This window comes from Aulonocara stuartgranti (assembly GCF_965226115.1).
Source record: "Aulonocara stuartgranti genome assembly, chromosome: 10".
NCBI classification, from domain to species: Eukaryota; Metazoa; Chordata; class Actinopteri; order Cichliformes; family Cichlidae; genus Aulonocara; species Aulonocara stuartgranti.
Window position 1 is genome coordinate 29,560,038 of NC_138946.1, and position 22,425 is coordinate 29,582,462.

At 40.7% G+C, this 22,425-nt stretch overlaps 1 protein-coding gene across 10 annotated transcripts in view; it reads left to right on the forward strand.

The window, feature by feature from the left end:
• Positions 1–22,425, forward strand: part of ntm (neurotrimin) — a 489,818-nt gene that overhangs the window by 440,085 nt on the left and 27,308 nt on the right. For all 10 annotated transcript variants that reach the window (XM_082549226.1, XM_082549227.1, XM_082549229.1 and 7 more), the window contains one exon: positions 21,226–21,351. In XM_082549226.1, the coding sequence (XP_082405352.1) occupies positions 21,226–21,351 (126 nt within the window). The remainder of the gene's footprint in view (positions 1–21,225; positions 21,352–22,425) is intronic.

The following is a 22,425-nucleotide window of genomic DNA, read 5'->3' on the forward strand; positions in this document are numbered from 1 at the left end:
AGAGCACTTGGACTTGTGGGAGTGTGCAGTTGACTACAGAGGTCAAAACAATGAAAAAAACCAAGAGAATTCTAACAATTATAACTGGCTCTCCTTCTTTTCTCTTTATGAATATTATATCATTGGAAGCACTTCCTATTACAGCGCTGTACACTGATAATTTTCATTTCCATCAAATGACGTGGCATCCTTATGTTCCTAACACACAGTCCATATCAGTATAGATGGACATGATTATTTTGATGTGATCTGATCTTTTCTGAGTGTTCCCTGAATTTCTTTGTGCAGTGTCAATACAGGTTTAGATACACACATACATCCTCACTAGTATCTGGTTAAATGTCCCTAAGCTAAGATTTTTGGTAGCCATTAACAAGCTTCTGGCATCATAATTATGCAAATTCTCATGACCATTGATCAACAACCACCGATCATAGACATGGTAAATGGACTGGTTCTTATATAGCACTTATAGGTTGGCTCAACAGAGCTCTGACTTTCTGTAAGCCTGGCTACAGTGCTGAAGAGAAAACTAGGGCTGTCCTTATTTTCTTCAATGAGCTACAGTATCCAGAGTTTTAAGCAGTGAAGAAGCAGTGCTTTTCGTCTTGGATCTCTCCCATGCAGACCATTTTCGCCCAGTCTTTTTCTTATGGTGAAGTCATGAACACTGACCTTAACTGAGACAAGTGAGGCCTAGAAGTCTTTGGATGTTGTTCTGGGGTCTTTTGTGACCTCTTGGATGAGTTGTTGCTGTGCTCTTGGACTAATTTTGTTCAGCACCAATCACTTTTTTCCCCACACATGGCTATGTAGGTTTAAAGCCTCTCATTGAAGCCCCTTTTCCATTAGTATCTACTTGAATCGACTCGCAAACGGATCGCCACGACTCTACTCGGATTCACTGTCAAAGCAAGAACATACCTGCTGACATGCAGTCTGGCAATGTCACATTTTTGCACCTTTTCGGGTCACTTGGAACCCTGGGTGAACAGATACTAAAAAATACCTGGTACCAGGTACCAGGTGGCAAACTGTGCCGAGTCAATCCAAGTAGGGACTAATGGAAAAGGGGCTTTAGAAACTGTATTTTCTGTTTACTTGGGTTATCTTTGTCTAATATTTACATTTGACCATCTGAAATGTTTAAGTATGACAAAAATACAAATAAATAGAAAATCAGTAAGAGGCAAACAATTTTTCATACCATTAGAAATTTCTGACCACAACTGTATATTTATTTTCTCATTTCCTCATAAATCAGCTTTAAGTTTTTAACTTTGGGAAAAACCAAAACTTGGATATAGTCTTAACTCACTGTTGTCTTGGCAACAGCAAAAGCAGGAGAAATTTTTCATTGTGGCAGATGAGAAAAAACATTAACAGTAAAGGTCAGTCCCACTAGTGTGTGGAGTTATTGTAGCTGTTGCTTCTGCTGTCACTCCCTAAAGTAACAACATAGGGAAGGAAAGTAATAACTCCCTGAATGCAGGCCATCCTCAAGTTCTCATGTTTTGTAACCTTTAGTATAGAAAAAATAAGTAGTGAATAAGTGAGTAGGTACAGAAAGAGATCATTTTTAAAATAAATTGTCATGGCTGTCGAGGCGAGCCGTGTGGAATTATTTAAGGACCCAAAACGCAGGCATTTCTGTAGTGAGGAGACTTTATTAAGGGAGGTGGAATAAATACACAAGGCAGGGGAGGCGAGATACAGAATGGAGTAACCTAAACAGGGAAAACCAAAAAGCAAACCTGAAGTGATAACCGAACGTGGAGAGGAACAGAGAGACTCAGACAGATGCAGGGAAATTACTCAGGGAGACGGAGGACATGAACGCAGACAAACCAGCAACAGGCAGAGAACACACAGGGCTTAAATACACACATCAGTAATCAAGGGGATGAGAGACAGGAGGGCAACACACCTGGGAGAAATCAGAGCTGATGGTACAGGGGAAATGTAAAGTGAACACACTCACATGAGACAGAGACTTTCAGAATAAAACAGGAAACTCGCAGACACAGAGAACTCGACAAGACACTGAGCTAAACAGACAGATTCACAAGCAGACTGTGTGGCACCATAGACAGACAGAGGGAACACAGAGAAGTGGGAGAAGGCACAGAACAAAACCCTAACAAATGGCAAACCTTAACAAAGGATAAAACAGAATAAACAAGCACATAGAAAAATACAAGGAAACCCAATACACTGACTCGTCAGACTCAGGACCATGACATAAATAGAAACAAGGAGCACTCTGACAGCTCAGTTTTGGGGCAGCTTTTATTCATAAGGAAATAGTATTGTATTTTGCATATATGCATTTTGTTTTTTTTGTTCTTTAAAAAAGTGCTAAGAAGCTTTTAGTGCTATAAAAATCAGATCAAGGTTGCAATGCAAATATCTACGTTGATTATACATACATATGAGAGTAGGTAAGGGATAATAGGTATTCATTTGTAATAATAACCAGTTACATAACTACACATTAATAACTTCAGCTTATATAGCTTATTATAATACAGTATATTTTTCTGACTGCCTTGACAGATCTTTTTTGATTTCAGAGAAGTCAGATGTCCAAAGTAATGTAATATTTAAAATCCCCATAAATCATTCTCTAGTTTAATATGTTGCCAGTACAAATAATGGCAGTAAGAAAGTTTTAGATAGCTCCATATAGCATTATTATTACTTTGACCATCAGACCAGTGTATTGGGCTTGTCAGAGGTCAAATGTGGCCTGGCATTTTAAATCTATATGCAGTAATTTCTGTACTTTGACAATACACACTTATAAGGGTTACAGTTTCGAAGTTTTAGGGCTTTAGTCAGTTTTCAACCAGTGAATCATTAAGGAAATCTTCTAAAATACTGCACATGGATGTGATGGATGCATCAGAGAACCTTGTGTCTTGCCCAATGATATTTGGCGTGCAGACTGGAGCAGCCAGGCACTGAACCACCAACTTTCCAATTAGTAGATGACCTCCTGAGCTCTGGCCACCCCTTTGACCTTGAAGACCTTGATGGATGTAAGGCAAATTTTAATGAATTGTTAAAACTACCCCACAAAGTTGAATTAGAATTCATTCTAAACTGAAATGTTTAGAATGAATTCTAATTACCTAGTTTATACACAGAATGACACGTTAACAAAAGTATTATCTTCTTGGCAGAGGTAGAAAGGAATAACATTTCAAAGTTGTCTTATAGAAATTGAATATAAGATGTTAAATTTGATACCTTTTGATACCACACATTAAATTACTTAGTTTGTATAGTCTCTTAAGGTCCAGTTAAAAGTGATTCTATGTTTGTTAAAGAAAAATTAAATTATAATATAAATTAAATTTAAGCAAAGTCAAAAACACTTGAAAAGGCATTAAAAAGGTACAGAGCATCCCCTTGACAGTAAAATACAGTTCTTTTTAGAGTTGTTACTTTTACGGCATCATCATTATCATCATTATGTCATCCATAATTGCATAGCTGCAAAAATAATGACATTATCAATATCATCATCTGTTTTTTACATCCACCCTGACAAGAAAAGGGGCAGGAAAAACTGAATAAAAATGCTGAAGTAGAATATAGTAAATAAGTGAACAAACTTACCCTTGGATTTATGCGGATGACATCCAGATTTATTTTGAGTTACATGATGATCTCGCTTTATCTTTAAATAACTTTCGTGAGTGCATGAGTGAGGTCAAGAAATGGCTGTTGGCAAATACTCTTATTCTCAATGAAAAAAAGACTGAAATCATGATTTTTGGCAGTAATGCCCTTCGCGCCAAACTTCAAGATGCCTTTGGCTTTCTTACTAGTTCTTTCTCTGATACTGTCAGGAATCTGGGTGTCTTGTTTGACAGCTCCTTTAAACTTGATAAACAGGTGTCTGCTGTTGTCAGATCTAGTTTTTATCAGCTTCGTCTCATCTCCAGGGCCAGACACTATATCCCGTATAATGACTTAGAAAAGCTCATTCATGCTTTTGTAACGTCAAGACTAGATTACTGTAACTCACTCTATTCTGGTCTCCATGTTACCCTTCTACATAGATTACAGACAGTTCAGAATGCTGCGGCATGTATTCTAACTAAAACCAAGAAGTTTGACCATATTACTCCGGTTCTTGCTGAGCTGCATTGGCTGCCTATCAAATACCGTATTCAATTTAAAATTTTGCTGCTTACGTTTAAAATTATCAATAATACTGCACCAACCTATCTTAAGGAACTTTTAAACCCTTATGTCCCTGCCAGGGCTTTAAGGTCATCCTCGCAGTTATTGTTAGTTCAGCCCAGATCTCGGTTGAAATCTAGAGGCGATCGATCGTTTGCCTTTGCTGCACCTGAGTTATGGAACAGCCTCCCGATTGGCATTCGGGAGTCTGATTCTATTTTTTCTTTTAAAGCACGCCTTAAAACTTATCTTTTTGAACTTGCCTTCTCTACCCGTTAAATGCTGACTGTTAACTGCGACCTATTGCATTAACTTTTTACTATTCCTTCATTCTTGGTGTTCTCTATCATGCGGCACTGGGTCTGCTATAATCTATGTGCTGCAGTCCATTTTATTAGTGGCTTTCTACTGTGAACATTGTCTGCTGTTCTTATTATATTTGATATTAATGCTCTTAACTGTATTATTTTATTGTTTTTTGTAAAGCACTTTGGTATGCCTAAGGCTTTTAATGTGCTCTATAAATAAAGGTTGTTGTTGTTGTTGTTGTTGGATTATGTTTCAGTAGATAAACTTGCATGAGCTACCCCTCTGCACATAAGAACATAACTAACTTAATAATATTTCCCCTTGATCATATGTCTTAATTGAATAAAAGTCATCACCACAATTTATAGCCAAATCTGATTGTTTTTGCATCTTTGGACAAGATTATTGTGATGGTTTTTTTTTCTGGCCATGTTACGGTAATTGCAGGTCATCATGCCAACCACCCAACTTCCTTTCAAAGCAAAAATCTTGAGATTCCTGGAATTGCTTTTGTAAAATTATTTTTCTATTTACTGACATAAATGACATAGTCACCCTTCCAATGTAAGACACATAGACACAAAGCAACTTTCCTAACATGATACAATTTAACCAGACTGCGGTCATCTGCCTCATTAGCAGATGCTCTCACGATATCATTAATTTACAATTACCCAATTGTTGAAAAGTCTGGACCAGAGGCAGCCCAGTTCATGAAATTCAAAATGGGCTAATATTTTTCTTAAAAATGAAGCATTTTCTCACTTTAAACATTTGGACTAAACACATTCGGTGTTCATTTGCAAATGGGTTTATGAGATTTGCAAATCATTCCATTCTTATTTATTTATATTTCACACAATAAGGTATATGATGAAAAAAACTACATATGATATGATATGCTTTGTATACATGATATGATATATAATTTAAGCTGGAAAAAAGACTTAAAGAAAAATCTGCTTTAGATTTCCTACTTATTTTGTAGTATGTAGTATGGACAGATGTGTGAAATTATCTATAGCATTCCATTTTTTACTCAGGATGGATATATATGCATTCTGTCTCTACAAACATTTTTGCAAAATGTTTGGGTTGCTCTCAGGAGCACAGTGAATTCCAGCATGGTAGCTTAAATTTTCACACTTAGCTGATAGTAGTATTATAACAAGTTGGAAACAATTGGGAAGAACACCTTTGGGATGGAGACAGACTTTACAAATCTGCTTATGGGAGTATGGTCAAAAATTCCCACAAACACACTCCTAAACCTTGTGTAAAGCCTTCCTAAAAGAGTTGAAGCTGTTATAGCTGTAAAAGATGGGTCAACATCATATTAAACCCTATGGATGGGATGCCACTCAAGTTAATGTGTATTAAGGCAGACAAGTGAATACTTTTGGCAATATGGTGTACTGTGCAGTGTTATAGATATTGCTAGGATTGTACTAATCTGAGCAGAGACCTTTGATGATGTTTCTGGAATCTCCTAGAGCCGTTCTTAGAGTTTTAGGGTTCTCGTTTCAGGCTGCTAATGCTTCTATTACCATTGGGAACACTTTGGACTTTGGACTCTCTACATGAAGTAAAAGGAATCACTTATAATTCCTACACAACACTGTAATGTGTGTGGGTGAAACTTTTTCTTTGCCAGACCAAGTTCTACACAGATTGTGAATCTATTTACTCAGCAAAGGGTCGACCTTGTTGGGCGCACTGTCGATGAACAGGTCTGTTTTCATACATAAGGCGCACCGTATTCTAAGGCGCATTAAGCGAAACAAAACACTCAGATAACTCAAACTTTACTCAATTCGCTCTTCTTGCTTCCTCCACTTCCGTACCATTGATTAATTAATGTTGAATTGAACAGTTGCTCTCTTCCCATGTTGTTACAGTGTATTAATGACTAACCTCGTATTATGGATGGATTATCTCAGTTGATTTCTTGACTGAAGTTTGGTCCGTCTACAGCATCCTGCCATGCGATTGCATTTGTTCCTAACCATAGGGAACCCTTGCATTAACTTTTATCGAGTGGAAAACAGTTAACATTGATCCTCCAGCTTCACTGTGTTTATGTTACGCTAACTGCTGTGTTGCTAAATAGCAGAGCTGTATCTTTTAATTTTTCATAAATCCTTCAGTCAGAACATTGTATATTATGTTTAGGTGGAAACTAGCAAGCTAATTTCCTGCTAACTTCTAACTCTGTTAGGCTCCTGACTACAGTAGCCGCAATGCTCCGACAATCGATCGAGCAGTGCAGCTTTGTAGCTTACCAAAGTCATACTAAAACATTTTTTGACAGATTTTTCAGCGTTGTGTACCACATAAAATGGGTCTGTACGGAGCCCCGCAGGGGTCATGGGAGAAAAAAAAATTAAGGCGGACTTTTGCGAGATCTCGCAAAACATCTGCAAGATCTCGCAAAAGTTGAATTTCAACAATGGCGGGAGCTACTTAGTTGTAATATTACTCTTTCTGGGTCACAAAATACACTTTTAAGATATTTTGAGGCGTGAATGTAGTTGTGTAAACGTCAGATATCTGCTCGGTTTACAAGACATTACAAGACGTTTTCGGAGATCTGACACCCACCATCTCGAAGCTAACGGGAGGTCGAGGCCTACTACAGCCAGGAGGAACACCGCTCTCCCGGCACATCGTACCTCGACCTCCCGGTCGGCTTCGAACAATGCGGCTAAAACTTTTGTGAGATCTCGCAAAACTTTTGCGAGATCCCGAGTTTGTTTTGCGAAATCTCGCAAAACTTTTGCGAGATCTCGCAAAGGTCCGTCTTAATTTTTTTTCTCCCATGTCCCCTGCGGGGCTCCGTAGGTTTGAGGTCAGTGAGCACAACCAGAATTAATACATAAGGCACACATAAGATGCACTGACAATTCTGAGATAATTAAAGGATTTTAAGTGCACCTTATAGTCCAAAAATATGGTATTATAAAACATAGCATTATTCTATTAGCACACACTTCTTTTGCAGATTTTGAAAATGGTGGATAAAGCATTTTATTACAACTGCTTGGTAGTTTACTTGGCACACTGTGTGGAGCAACAATGGAAAATTTACATGATTTATCTGAAATTGAGGCCAAAGTTTATTTTGATTACTTTAGTGGACATTAAATTTACCACTACATTCTTATCTTACCCTAAAACTAATAACATTTTTTGGAAGTTGTTTTTTTACTCTCTATTCTCTATCGTATCAAAACTATCTTGCCATATATTTCATATACCGTAGATACAGGTTTCATTCTCCTGTTAGTTAGAGCATGTGGATACTTCTTTAAGATACCAGCTTGTGTGGTCATGCCCTACTTATAAAGCACCTGTACTGGTATGTAATCACTGATCATTTGATCTCTACCTGAGTCAGGCATAGCATATGTTGATTTGTAATTAGTCCACTTACCTTTTCATCGTTGGGTGTTTCTCTGTAAGGCCTCCAAGGATTGCTGTTTTCCTGGCTTTTGTTTCTCTGTTCTTCTTTAGTATCAACTGTGAATCCCCTTGCTGTGTTGTGAGCTAACATACTCTGTGGGACCATGTCATGATACAGTGTCCTTCTTGATTTCTTAACTTTTTGCATATTTGTAACACAAACACATTTTCAATATTAAGTGAAGTCAACCCAAGTAAATACAAAATGCAGTTTTTAAATGATGATTTCATTTACTTATTGTGTGTTTTTCGCCACATAATTTCAGTTGGTAATGCATCTGAGATGTATGGACCTAATCTGAAAAAGATATCCACACCTACTTGGCTCTGTGTAAAAAGTAATTGCCCCCTAAAGTTAGTAATTGGTTGTGCTGGTTATGTTGATTGCAAATGTTTGATTGCAAGAACTGCAATCAAGCATTTGCAATAACCAGCAATGAGTCCTTCACATCACTGTGGACACATTTTGGCCCGGTATTATTTGCAAAATTATTTTAATTCAACCACACTAGAGAGTTTTTGAGTATGAATGGCCGTCAAACCATCTCAATCTGATATGTCGAGTCTTTGATTAGGTTACACTGAAAAATACAAAACAAAAACAGGTTACTCCAAAACCTTCATTTTGTTTGTTTCTGTGCAATATTTGCTTCTTTATATGCAGTATTGAGGGGGCTCTGTGCATAAGATTTCATTGCCAGTAGTTATCTGTCATTATTACCTATATATGACAACAATAAAATTTGAAACTTAAAATCCTAAAACATGTTTAAGCCCTGAGTTTGTGCCTATTTATACTGGAGAGTGGAAGCTTTCTCAGGTGATCGAGTAGATTTGATGTGTTTTTGGAAGGCTGGGGCTCAACGTCTGTGTCCAGAAAGTTGATACTATCGCCAACAATCCACTCTGGCCCTTGATGCTATAGTGCACTCATAGCCCCAGATTCTCCTGGTGCCATGAGTCCTACACTTTCTGTCCATTCACTCTCCAATGACCCTTTTATGATGGATTCAGAAGAAATAAAGCCGATTTTTTTGATTCCCCTTCAGCAGCACATTTCTCTGACTATATTGAGCCAACTGCAACAACTGAGTTGCATCCAGAGATTGAAAGACGTACATTTAGGGTTGTCAGAACCCAGAACTCCACAAGTGCTATCAACTTGCCAAACCAATCCTCATACACGTACAACTCAGAAAATCTTGCAGTTCTTGTAGTCCTAGAAGGAATAAGGGTAATCTGACATTACCCTGCAAGGTTTCTAGAGACTTATAATTCACAGGACAGGACCTTTGGACCCCCATCAGACTTGACTATTGTCCTTGGTGCACTTTCGTATCCCCCCCTTTAAGTATTTTCAATTGACTTTACCTCAAAAGTGGTTTCCTGATAGTTGTAGTATATACTAGGACTCCATTTTTGCCAACGGTTTTATCTAAATTACTGTCTCAGTCTGTCAAGCTGTGTATCCACTTTCACACAAGGCTATGCTGTGAACTCTGTGAACTTTGGCAGAGCACATTTGCCCCAGTTGGACCACACTGATCATCTGTTTGTTTCAACTATAGGGGTTTTGGGCAGACCTTTGTAAAAAATCTAGTCTAGCCCACTGAATTGTGGACACAAATCTGTAGGTATGTGCAGATTGTATGTTCTCATCTAAGGAGCCATCCCATGCTGGATTCAACTACGGTCCATATTTTTTTTTTATATTCTACTCAAATAATGTGACAGCCAGCCCCTTCTTTGGGGGTGGGTGTTGGGTGTGACAGGTGTCTCCTTGGTCAGTCAGCTTAGCATCCTGAGGGGTGATTACAGTGGCAAACCCATTCCAAGATTCCTCCCACCTTTGATGAGATAGCAAATGAACAGTGGCATTATGGGTTTTTGGTGGGTCTTTTTTTCACTTACTATGCACTTATACAGCACTCTGCATTTAATCATTAATTATCATTAATTTCTGGTTCTCTTCCACAGTTTTCTTTGTCCGTTCTTCCTCCCCTCACCCCCAACTGGTCACAGTAGATGGCTTTCCTCCAGCAGAACCTCAGCCTGGTTCTGCTGGAGGTTTTGTGCTGTTAAAAGAAATTTCTTCCTTCTCACTATTGTCAAAGCGCTTGCTCATTGGGGGTCTTCTGATTATTGGGGTCTTTAGGTTAAAATATAAAGCACCTTGAGGCAACTGTAGCTGTGCTTTAGCACTTTATAGCACTTTGTATAGCAGTATCAGAGCCAAGAGCACGATAACATCGAGCAGGTACAGCCCGATTGGCCAAAGTGTTAGAAGGAGCAATATCAAATAAAATAGGCATACGGTCGGAGAGTACTGCATCCTCAACACATACATTGCAAACAGATAAACCATATGATAAAACTAAGTCCAATGTGTGACCACATTCTTGAGTGACACCATTAACAGGACAAAATTAAAAGAGTTCACTAAGTCCAGGAAGTCCTTGGCCAGGGGTCTTCCTCGGGCAGCAAATGTGTATATTAAAATCACCAAGCAGGAGGATCTGGTCATACCGAGATGCACAGTCAGCAAGGAATTCCAAGAACTTGGATAAGAACTCCTTGTTATATTTCGAGGGCCGATAAATAATCGCACACAACAGTGAAGGCGAGTGGCCGAGTTCACACAAACAGAGTTCAAAACTGGTGTAGCGAGACGGTGGGAATAGCTACTTTATGTCAAAATAAGCCTTAAAAACAGCAGCAAGCCCTCCTCAGCGACCAGAAGCTCTCAGACCAGAAGCTCTTGGAACATTAAAAAAGGTACAGCCAACCGGTACTAGTTCAATGAAGGCGCTTAACTCACCGGGAGGAATCCAGGTTTCAGTCAACCAGATCCACCAGTCGGAGGTTTGTTTGGTCAACTCCGCGCCAGCACAAATGCCGTAAAGGAGAGAGTTTTGCAGGACTATTTTCAGGAGACCCAACAACAAGAACCAACCAGGAGTCCACCGGATCCAAGGCACGCAAAGGCACCAAAAGTCGCGGACAAGACTGGCGAATGAAGCGGAGCTCATAGGGAAAATAAGAAATCCAGGATTTCAGCTTGACAAAACGATCTCCACGGTCACCCAGTCTCCTGCGTTGCTTCCGCAAATCCAGTGACAGTGGTAGGGAACGCCAGTACTGTGCTATTGGTTCCACATAGGGAGGCAAAAAGCCTTGGTTGTCGTATCCAGGCCGGTCAGACATCCGGATGGATAAACCTATTTCCAATAATGTCCGGCAATCATAAGACAATATAGGACAGACATGTAGCGCAAAGTTAGCTAAAAACAATAAAACGACCATCATTTGCAACTGGCTCCATTCGATTTGGAGGAACAGCGGCTCGACTCTGAGACCCTCCTGGATGGCTGAACTTCTCACCTTATCCTATCTCTAAGGGAGAGGCCAACCACCCTTCAGAGGAAGCTCATTCCTACTGCTTGTATCTGCAGCCTCATTCTGTGTGTGCAGAAAATAGGTTTAAATGTTAAACTAATTTCTTCCAGTCAGTGAATGTTGCATATAATTACGTTTTTGCTTGATGCATAAAGTTAAAAGATTAAAACTAATAAAACAAGTTTTAAAAAGGGAGTTTTCCATTTGATTACATTTTGTATGATGGATTATGTAGAAAAAGTAGAACTGGGCTGAGAGATCTATCGCTTTATCACCTATTCAGGTTGTAAATCGTGTTTTTAAAAAGTAACTAAGTAACTAAGTAATTAATTACTTTTGAAAATAAGTAATCAGTAAAGTAACGGGATTACTTTTTTGGGGAAGTAATCAGTAATTAGTTACTGATTACTTTTTTCAAGTAACTTGACCAACACTGATTGTAAGGTAAAAATCCTGCAATAATACAAGACCCTACAGTTATATGACACAGTAAAAAGGACATCGGATTTCTCGTCATTAAATTGGATGAAAATGCCAATCCTTTAACTTTTAACACCATCTAAGTGTTTCTGCAAGATCTGTAGTATAGAAACATGTTGATATGATGACAATCACTTCAAAGTAGATCCTAATGCACCCACCCAGTATCTCAACCTCTTAACCTTGCTCTGTGGAGGATTTTAAAGCTAAGTTGAAGACCCACTTGTTCACCCTATCCTACATATCTTAATTCTTTGCCTTTTAGTTTAGTTATTTTTATCATTTTTAACTTTTATTATGTTTTTAACTTGTATTGCTATGCATCACTTTTATTTATTTATCTCTTTATTTACAAATAGCTGTACAGGACTTTGTCTGAAAGTGCTTTATAAATAAAGTTATTATTGTTGTTGTTGTTGTTGTTATTATTATTATTAACCATTTAAGCATAAGGTGAGGGTCAACAGTATCATGGGTAGACGTCAATGAATTTTGAGATTTGTCTGTAAAAACTAATAAGAAAATAGTTGGGCTTGTTTTGTTTTGTTTTGTTTTTTTGTTAAATTACAGTTAAATGCTGAGTATTGTTAAAACGAGTAGGGACTTAACCATAAGCCAGTGAAGCACTGATTATAGTGAGCCAAGAGGGGCAAATAGAGTGAAAGAGATTTTTGAACACAGATGCAGGTAAAATGTCAACAGGATGCTTTTACTGTGTCCTACTAATTTGACCAGCTCAAGCAACGAAACAGGTACACAGAGTGAAGATGATAGAGAAATGTTTCTCACATTATAATTTTAATTACTATGTTTATGCTATGCTAACATAGCTGTGTCACTAGCGATCACGTAGCACATCATTATATACCAGCTAGCCCAACTTCAGTAACCCTACAAAAGCCACTGCTGTTTAGTTTTCTGTCTATTCATGTTGGAAGTGACTGCAGAGCTGTACGTTTTGGACCCAAATTACTCTGTGAGGCTCCTGACTACAGTAGCCACAATGCTCCGACAATCCATCAAGTGGTACAGCTTTGTAGCTTACCAAAGTCGTACAAAACATTTTTTGCTGTGTACCACATAAAATCGGTTTGCGCACAACCAGAACTCATACATAAGGCGCTGTTTTTTTACTGGTAGAGTAAAAAAACCGATTCCATTTACCATAACCTTTTACACACAGAGACACACACACACATCCATGCACGCACACACACTCACTCACTCACACACACACACACACACACACACACACACACACACACACTATCTACTTTCAAGAAGCACAAAAAGTTCACCAATGGTGTACAGATAGAGATATATGTGATACAAAAACAAATGCTCACAGGGCAGTCACAGCAGATGTTATGAAAAATAAATTCAATAACTATTCTAAATACATAGATTAATGAGACTAATAAGTAAAATGCAGAAAAGCTTTTTTATTTCGAAATTAATTTACCTAATTTAATAATTGACTTTGTGTATTTATCCATTGTTCAGATCACTAAAACTGTTTTGAATTCCATTAAAATGCCACAACCCAAAATAGAATTCCTATAGGAATCAATAGAGGTTTTAATGGTTGTTGAGCTTCTTGTTTACATTTTGAAACAGCAACAGAATTTCCCATAAAAAGACTGGAAGTGACATAAGGAACTTTACTTTTACACCCCTGGAGATTGAAGTCGGAGGGTGTAGAAACCAGCTGAGACATTTTATAAGCTTTATAACAGAGCTCTTGGACTATGATTAGTAATAGGCAGCATTGGGTAAGTTGCTTTAAATTAGTAACTTAATTAGTAATTAGTAATTAGTTACATTGCTAGTTACTTCTATCAAAAGTAACTCAGTTACTTCAAGTTACATAGTTACTAGGGAAAGTAACTTTGGTTTTACTCAGAATTCTCTTGTTAATGTGTTGCTTCCGTAACTGGATACCCAGCAAGACTGCCAGTCTTCTAGCTTGCTTACTTGCCACAAGTGCACTGTGCCACCTACCAAGAGAAAGGAAAAAATAATCTGCATATTTCCACGAGAGAAATCCCACGCCTGGACCGTCGTTGACCGCCGCCATGATTCTAGCCTATGTCACAGTGTCACGTGCACTTTTTACATCCAACATGAAAACTGCAGTTGTGGTGCTTTCGATTTTACTCACAACTTGGAAATTCTGCCTTCCGAATAGGAAGATGTAGGTAACTCCAGACTGCAGACGAGCTGAATACAGGGCTGGCCTGGGACAAAAAAATCGGCCCGGGCATTTTGTATTGTTGTATTGTTTATAATGTTTGCACACAATGTTTGCGTTTTGTCCCTTGGGGTTTGCCGTAGATGCAGTGGGGCGGGTATGATTACGGAAGTGGAGGTGTGTTAGGTTGTACCAAACAAGTGGCAATAAAGAAGATGGTGGCTCACGAAGCAGTTTGAGAATATGTTCCTTATAAGTTTAAGAACAGAATATTACATGGTGTCAGAGTAGTTCGGACTAAACGCCCACTGATAGCGCGAAATGGATCTTCCCGATGCCTGGTGGAGGTTTGTGCAACATGTGAAACTGATATTTAGTGGCCCGCTAAGTGGCAAGCCTAAGGAGACCCAGTGCATCTATCTTCTTCTGTGGGTAGGAGAAAGAGGCAGAGACATTTATAACACATGGCAGCTGTCTGATGAAGAAGCTAAAAAGCTGACCACCTATCTCGACAGGTTTGAACAGTACCTCATGCCGAAAACGAACACCGTTTATGCCAGATACAAGTTTAATGAAAGACTCCAAGGCAAAGGAGAGTCATTTGAACACTTTGTGACAGGGTTAAAGCTACTCGTTAAGCAGTGTGGCTATGTCAACAGTGATGAAATGGTCCGAGACAGGATTGTCTTTGCAACCAGTTTCCCACAAGTCGGAGAAAAGCTGCTGAGCCAAGGGTCAGATTTGACTCTGGAAAAAGCCATAGACATTGCACGCTCCTATGAAATCGCACAAAACCAATTGAAAGCCATGGTCGACCTACACACGAGCCTGCAAGGAGCAGCACCTGAGCATGCAGTATCCTCTAAGCTCTAAGAGTACGCAACAGAAAAATAGGAGGGCACCTCACCATAATAAGGTGGGAAAATTGTGTGGAAGATGTGCACAAGCACACAGCCAGAAGGAGGAGTGCCCTGCAAAAGGGAAGAGGTGCAAAAAAGTGCAATAAAATGAACCACTTTTCCAAAGCATGCGGTTCAGAAGCACCACATCAACCCAACCCAGTGTACTCTATTAATCCTGACACTCCAAGCGATGAAGTGGAGCTATTCATAGATTCCATAACAAAGTGCAATTAAGGGGAGGCTGATGAGCAGGCTTATGCTGATGTAGAAGTAGGCTCACTGCATCACACTGTGAGTTTTAAGCTTGACACAGGAGCCACTGCTAACGTTATCCCTGCCCGATTGTTCAAGAAGTTTTTCAAGCAGGTCAGCTTGTACCGCCCACACACACACTATCTGGCTATGGAGGAGAAAAACTCAACATCAAAGGCACATGCCAGTTGAAGTGCAGGTGGAAAGGCATTCACAAGATGCTGACTTTTGACATAGTAGAAACTACAGCACCCCCCATCCTAGGGTTGAGAGCATGCCTAGATCTAAACCTAGTCAAACTGGTCATGTCAGTACAGATCACAAGTATCATGGAGGAGTTTGCTGATGTGTTCAAGGGCATAGGGAAATTCCCAGGAGAATGCGACTTACACATTGACCCAAACGCCATGCCCGCCGTGTGCCCCTACGGAGGATCCCTTTCACACTGCGGGAATGACTGAAATCGAAGTTGGATGACATGGAGAAAAACAGCATAATCGTCAAAGTAAAAGAACCCACAGAATGGGTAAATGGACTGGTGGTCGCAGAGAAACATAATGGGAAACTCAGAGTGTGCCTTGATCCTCGCAATTTAAACAAAGCCATCAAAAGACCCCATTACCCACTTCCAACATTGGATGACATCACACCAAAGCTGGCAGGAGCACAGTACTTCAGTGTCATTGATGCTCGCTCAGGCTATCCAATTAACCACCAAGTCATCTCTCCTCACCACGTTCAACACGACCTTTAGCAGGTACTGCTTTCTGCGCCTTCCCTTTGGGATAATATCAGCACAGGACATTTTCCAAAGGAAAATCGATGAGACATACAAAGGGCTCAATAGAGTGGCAGCCATCGTGGACGACATCCTCGTGTTTGGCAGGACAAAGGAGGAACATGACGAGAACCTCCATGCCATCCTTGAGTGCACAAGGGAGCGAGGAGTGCATCTCAATCCAGAGAAATGTGTCATAGGCGCCACAGAAGTGAGTTATTTTGGACACAAACTCACCCGGGAGGGCATTCAGCCAGACCCAAAGGAACTACAGGCCATCAAGGACATGCCACCTCCTGAGAATAAGAATGAGCTCGAGACAATTCTTGGAATGGCGAACTACCTGTCCAGATTCCCACCATGACTATCAGAAGTGAACGCACCACTGCGTCGGCTGCTCAAGCAAGACTCGGAGTTCGTCTGGGATCAGAATCACGACAGAGTCTTCCAGCGAATGAAGGATCTCATAACCAGAGAACCAGGCCCCATACTGGCATACTGCGACATGACCAAGGAGCTACGCCTACAGGTAGATGCATCAAAGTATGGTTTGGGAGCTGTGTTGATGCAGGACAGACACCCAATAGCATATGCTTCAAAGACACTGACCCCGACAGAGGTTAACTATGCACAGATTGAAAAAGAACTCTTTGCAGTGCTGTTTGGATGCAAGTGTTTCCACACTTACATATACGGCAGAAGAGTCATTGTTGAGTCGGACCACAAGCCGTTGGAGCACATATTAAAGAAGCCAATCTCCGTAGCCCCTGCTCGTCTGCAGCGCATGCTGTTACAGCTGCAGAGATACGACACAGAGATTGTGCACCGGCCCGGAAAAGACATACCTGTGGCCGACACACTGTCCAGGAAACCATTGCTCGACCAAGACAGCACGCGGAGCAAAGGCATGGAGGACCAGGTCCACTCAGTCATAAACAGCCTCCCAGTAAGTGACAAAAAGCTCTCAGAGATACAGGCTGCGACAGAATGCGGCCCGCAGCTCACCCTGCTGAAGCACACCGTGCATGATGGCTGGCCTGAGGACAGGAAAAAATGTGCCAAAAACCTTTTGGATTTCTGGAACTTCAGAAATGAAATTTCACAGTTCCATGGCATCATCTTCAAAGGTGACAAAATCATAGTGCCAACAGCCCTAAGAAACAATATGCTGGAGAGAATCCACGCTGGGCACATGGGGATTGAGAGGAGGGCAGAGAGCGAGGGACGCCCTCTTCTGGCCAGGCATGGGCAAGGACATTGCTGCCACGGTGGAAAACTGTTCCATATGTCAGGAGAGGTGTTACGGCTGTGGCCATGTGTGGCCTGTTTTCTGTCTGTGTTTTCTGTACTGTGCTTAAGACTTTTCCAGGTCCCTCCCCTAATGAGGAGTCGTGAGCGACTGATTGGACCATGGAGCGGTTGACTACCTTCAAAAGGCCACTCTGACAGCTCCGAGAGGGAGAGAGAGAGAGTGGAACGAGCGAGTAGCCGGACAGCCGTCGCGGCCCTGACCCTGGTGTTCCCAGCCCGTGCTTATCTTGTGTATTTGTGAGAGTGTGAAATTGTGAAAGCCGCTCCTAGTGAATTAGTTGAGCGCTTAGGCACTCTTGGGTTGAAGCGGAAGGGGTGAGCTGCCTTTTCTTTTGGAATCGTTTTCTCCTGTTTTCCGGGTAGGGAGCGAGGGATAGCTCTGTCATTTGTTTGTTCTGTTTTTCTTTCCTAGGGTTTAGTTAGTTTTCTCTGGTGGGACTTAGTTGGTTTTGTTTATTATTTTGGCCTGGGCTCACCCTGGAGCTATGCTTCTTTTCCTTAAATAAAAACACCTTTTTACTCACAACTGGTTTGGATGTTTGGCTTGGGAACCAGGGCGGGGATTTGTCTCTCTCTCCTCCAACCTTATGTGCGTCCCTACCCGCCTAGACTGGGGGCGTAACAGAGGCGTGCAGTGAACCCTAAAGAACCTCTCATTCCACACCAGATTCCTGAGAGACCATGGCAGGCCGTGGCCTCAGACCTCTTCATATGGTGTGGACAAGACTACTTATGTGGACTATTATAGCTGCTACTTTGAGGTCGAAAGGCTATTTTCTACCACCGCAGGGTCCGTCATCAAAAAGCTCAAGGCCATATTCACCAGTCAGAGAAGCTTATTTCAGATAACGGCCCATAGGACAGCTCTCGAGAGTTCAAGGACTTTGCAGTCACATGGGACTTTGTCCACACAAGCTCAAGCCCTTTGTACCCACAAAGCAACGCCCTTGCCGAAAGAACAGTCAAAGCTGCCAAATCAGTTCTGGATACAGCTCATGCTCAGGGAGTAGATCCCTACCTGTCTCTATTGGAGCAAAGGAACACACCAGTCGATGGCTTCAGATCACCCACGCAGCTCCTCATGACTCTACGTCTGCGCTCAGTGCTTCTCATCACCGGATACCAGCTGGTACCCCGCGTCATAAGCCTGACGGTGGAGCAAAAGACATGGATGGAAAGACAAGAGCACCAGAAGCGATACTACAATCGCAGCACCGCACCACTACCGAGGCTGCAGCAGGGGAATCACATCCGCTTTCAGCATGAGTCCGGAAGCTGGAAATCGGCTGTCATCATCCGACCTGCAGAGACTGCCCGCTCTTTCGTGATCCGCGCTGGCGAGGGGCAGACTATACGGCGTAACCGACGGCACCTGAGAGGCGCTAAGGCGTCACCAGCACCCGATTTGGTAACCCAGCATGAAAGTGCAGCTCAACAACAAGCGGAGCCTCAGTCGCCATCTAGAGGCACTAAAACACCACCCATGGACACTAGCCTTATACTGACCACCAGATCAGGACGAGTGGTCAAACCGAGGGTCATCCTTGACCTGTGATTGTAAAGGGTGTAGGCGAATCGCTCCCCTAAAGCAAAAAAAAAAAAAAAAAAAAAAAAAAAAAAACATGTCAAATGTCGGTGTGTACTAATGAGTACATATCCTGTGTTGCATTATTGTTGTTGTTCTCTTGCAGCAGTAATTTTACACATGACAGTGTGGAAAAAACTGTTTCTAATCCTCATGTTCAGGATGTTCTATTTTGAAATGCATACCGGCTGTGCCACTGGCGGACATTTAACAACAAAACAAAACAAAAAAAGGCAGATGTTGTATTGTTTATAATGTTTGCACTCCGTGAGTATTGTCCCTTGGGGTTTGCCGTAGTGGCAGTGGGGCGGGTATGATTACGGAAGTGGAGGTGTGTTAGGTTGTACCGAACAAGTGGCAATAAAGAAGATGGTGGCTCACGAAGCAGTTTGAGAATATGTTCCTTATAAGTTTAAGAACAGAATATTACAACCGGCCCGCCATTATAGGAAAAATCATAAAGCCTTTGAATGGAAACAAACGATGTTGTGAGAATGATGTACACTGTTTTGATGGTATATATGCATCAATCTATCAATTGTTTGTTGTAAGATTCAGATAATTATTTTTTTAAAAACTAGATATTTTAAATGAGAATAAGAAAGAAAAGTACTTCTTTGTGTCCCCCCCCCCCCCCCCCCCCCTTTCTCTGTTAACGCCCTACCTGGCCCCCCTGGCAAAACTTTGCTAGACACGCCCCTGCACAGTTACCAGCTGTCAGCTGTAAAAAAAAAAAGGATCCTGGTGGTATTTGTCTCTCAGAAACAGTTCATAACTTTAAATCATTCATGTCACCTAAAGGTAAACCTGTTTCTCCATCACCTGTTCAGCTCTGATGATTCAGTAAGGACATCTCCTGGTTTCATCTTCATGTTTCCCTCTCACCACATATCCAAACCGATATCATGTCCAGCAGCTTTTACGGCTGTGGCTCCAGCAACCATCAGCTGATACTAGAAGGTAATATTAAATAAATTCTAACAACAGCTGATCAAGCTTAAACGTGCTGCTGTTGTTTAACGCGACCTCCGGTTTCTTTCTTTCTGGTGCAAAGTGGGCGATAAGCAAACAAGATAGACGGGACTTGTGACAGAAAGGCCGATCAGCTGATCATTAATCAGTTTCATGATTGAAGTAGCAATAGGAGAGGGAGAGAATGAGAGAAGAAGAGGCAGCTGCGCAGCATAAAGACAGAATAACTCCAGTTTTCTGTCTTCTTTTTCATTGTATCTGAAGTACGGGACGACTGTGCTCCTTTTCACCTCAATACGAAACGTGTAATATGTTCTCTGAATACGAGACGATTCCGTTTTTTAGGAGACGGTTGGCAACTCTAATAATTAACCTTATGAACAAAATAAAGTTCAACATCAGTAACATCATAGCACCCACTCAGCTGTATAGAAACTTCGTCATGCTAGCTAATACCCAGTACAAAAAAGTCAGCATAACGAAAATAAACTATACCTAAACTTGGTTTATATCTGACCCAGATGGACTGCAGGTCATAACTTCTTACCTGAAGTTCAGTTCACCTGACACCGGTGGCCGCCTCAGGTCTCTCCCCCTCCTGCCCCCCCTTTCCCTCATCCACCTGCTGGCATCCACCACTTGCTAATGTTATGGAAACTGTGTAAGCTCCACGATAGCCACCACATGAAGTAACGAATAACGACCCTATCTAAATCCCAGTAACGATTGTTCCTGATTTTGGCATAATAACTAGTTACCGTGCTCGTGACCACAATAATAACGTAGTTACTGTAACGCGTTACTTAACAACGCGTTAGTCCCTACACTGGTAATAGGTGAGCACCTGCTGGTGATATCTATGGGAGTTCTTAAAACTAAAAATGTCAATTTAATTGGCTGATAACATTCAAAGTCCTTTGGGAAACAATAATGAACATTTTAAATTTTCAATCATTATTTTTTTCATGGCTGATTAATCTGACAATCCATATTCACTTGTGTTACGTTTAGGTGCTTGGAAAAACCCTAGAGCAAAAACAAAGAGAGCAAAAGAATGAACTAAAATTGATGGATCAGAGCTTAAGATTTAATTTTTTTTTTGTTTTTTTGTCTAACACAGTTCTGCATCATACAGTACCTATAATGCAGCTTCATTGTGTCTCTTTGCAAGATTTTTCCTGTCTAAATCCATGTCTTTGGCAAGCGACAGATTCCATTCTAATATACAGGCCCTTTTTTAGTGTCAAACTTCAAACTGAAATATGTCAAATATTATTATGCAAAATAATAATAATGACAATGACATATGTCATAGTGATATCCTTTTTCAGAAGTGCCTCTTGAGATTAGTAACATCACAGCTTGAGTTTATATATTTGATTTTCCTTCACAGTGCCACCAAAAATCACCAACCTGTCAAGAGATGTTGTGGTAAATGAAGGCTCTAACATCACCCTGATGTGCCAAGCAAGTGGTAAACCAGAGCCTTCCATCAGCTGGAAGCTCATCTCCTCTTCAGGTAATTTGTTTATACATTAAAAAATCTAGATGCAGAGCAGATTTTTGATATATTGGTGTTTTTTTTTTCTTAATGATGTCATTTTTTTTGTGTTTTACTTTATTTTCTTAATACTGATTTTTTAGAACACATGGATGTAGTGTTTGAGTTAATGGAAAAGTGCATTAAACTTGCAGCACATAAGATCAACAGAACACAGTGTGCTTTGAGGTAGGAGCCAAAAAGGGTGTAGTTTGTGGGTGTGATCACCCGTGTGTACACCTGTGAGCATGGACGCGCTTGTTTTTTTTTTTTTTTAAAGGTTCCTTCATGTAATGATCTGCTAGAGGGTGTGGGGAGCCAAAAGTGCATTAAACTAATGGTCAGCAGAGAACAGCTCCTCTGTGATTATTTAGAAGTCTATGAGACTTAATCTATGACCTCATTAAAACATCTTTACTGAATTTATGGACTTGTTTGCTAATTTCAGGACATATGGAGTACAGCATAATTAAAGTGTTTTAAATAAAGAGTCTAAATTGAAGTAAGAGCAAATAAAGAGTAAAATAAGATAATATAGAGCAGTTGGTTTTTGTGCTGGACAAAACATAAAGTTTAAAGACAGGACCTGACAAGCCAGTGGAAGAAGTAACATTGCATCTTTCATATACAGACCATGTTTTTGCTGTCATGGTCTGGTCGAAGCAAAATAGAGTACTCAAATGCAACAGAATTCAAAAGATTTATTTACAATAATGTTTTGCAACAAGTAGAATTCACAAGGGCAACAAAGACAGAGTAATGGATCCAAAGGAGGAAGTGACACTATGGAAAAGGAAAGGGACATTGATCCAGTGATTCCAGATAGGGGAGTTCCAAAAGATAACTAGCGAGAACCAATGGCTTACTTGGTAGTGTGGGTGAGTCAGATGTTGCCTGTCCAATGATTAGCAGGGGGAGGGAATCCAGTGGCCATGAGGTAAGGACATCCAGGAGGGTAGGGAGGTTAACTGGGGACTGAAATCTTCACAAAGGTGCATGTAGACAGATGGAGTGAGCCAGTTCGAAAGAGTCAGGTGAGTTGTGCAGGTAAGT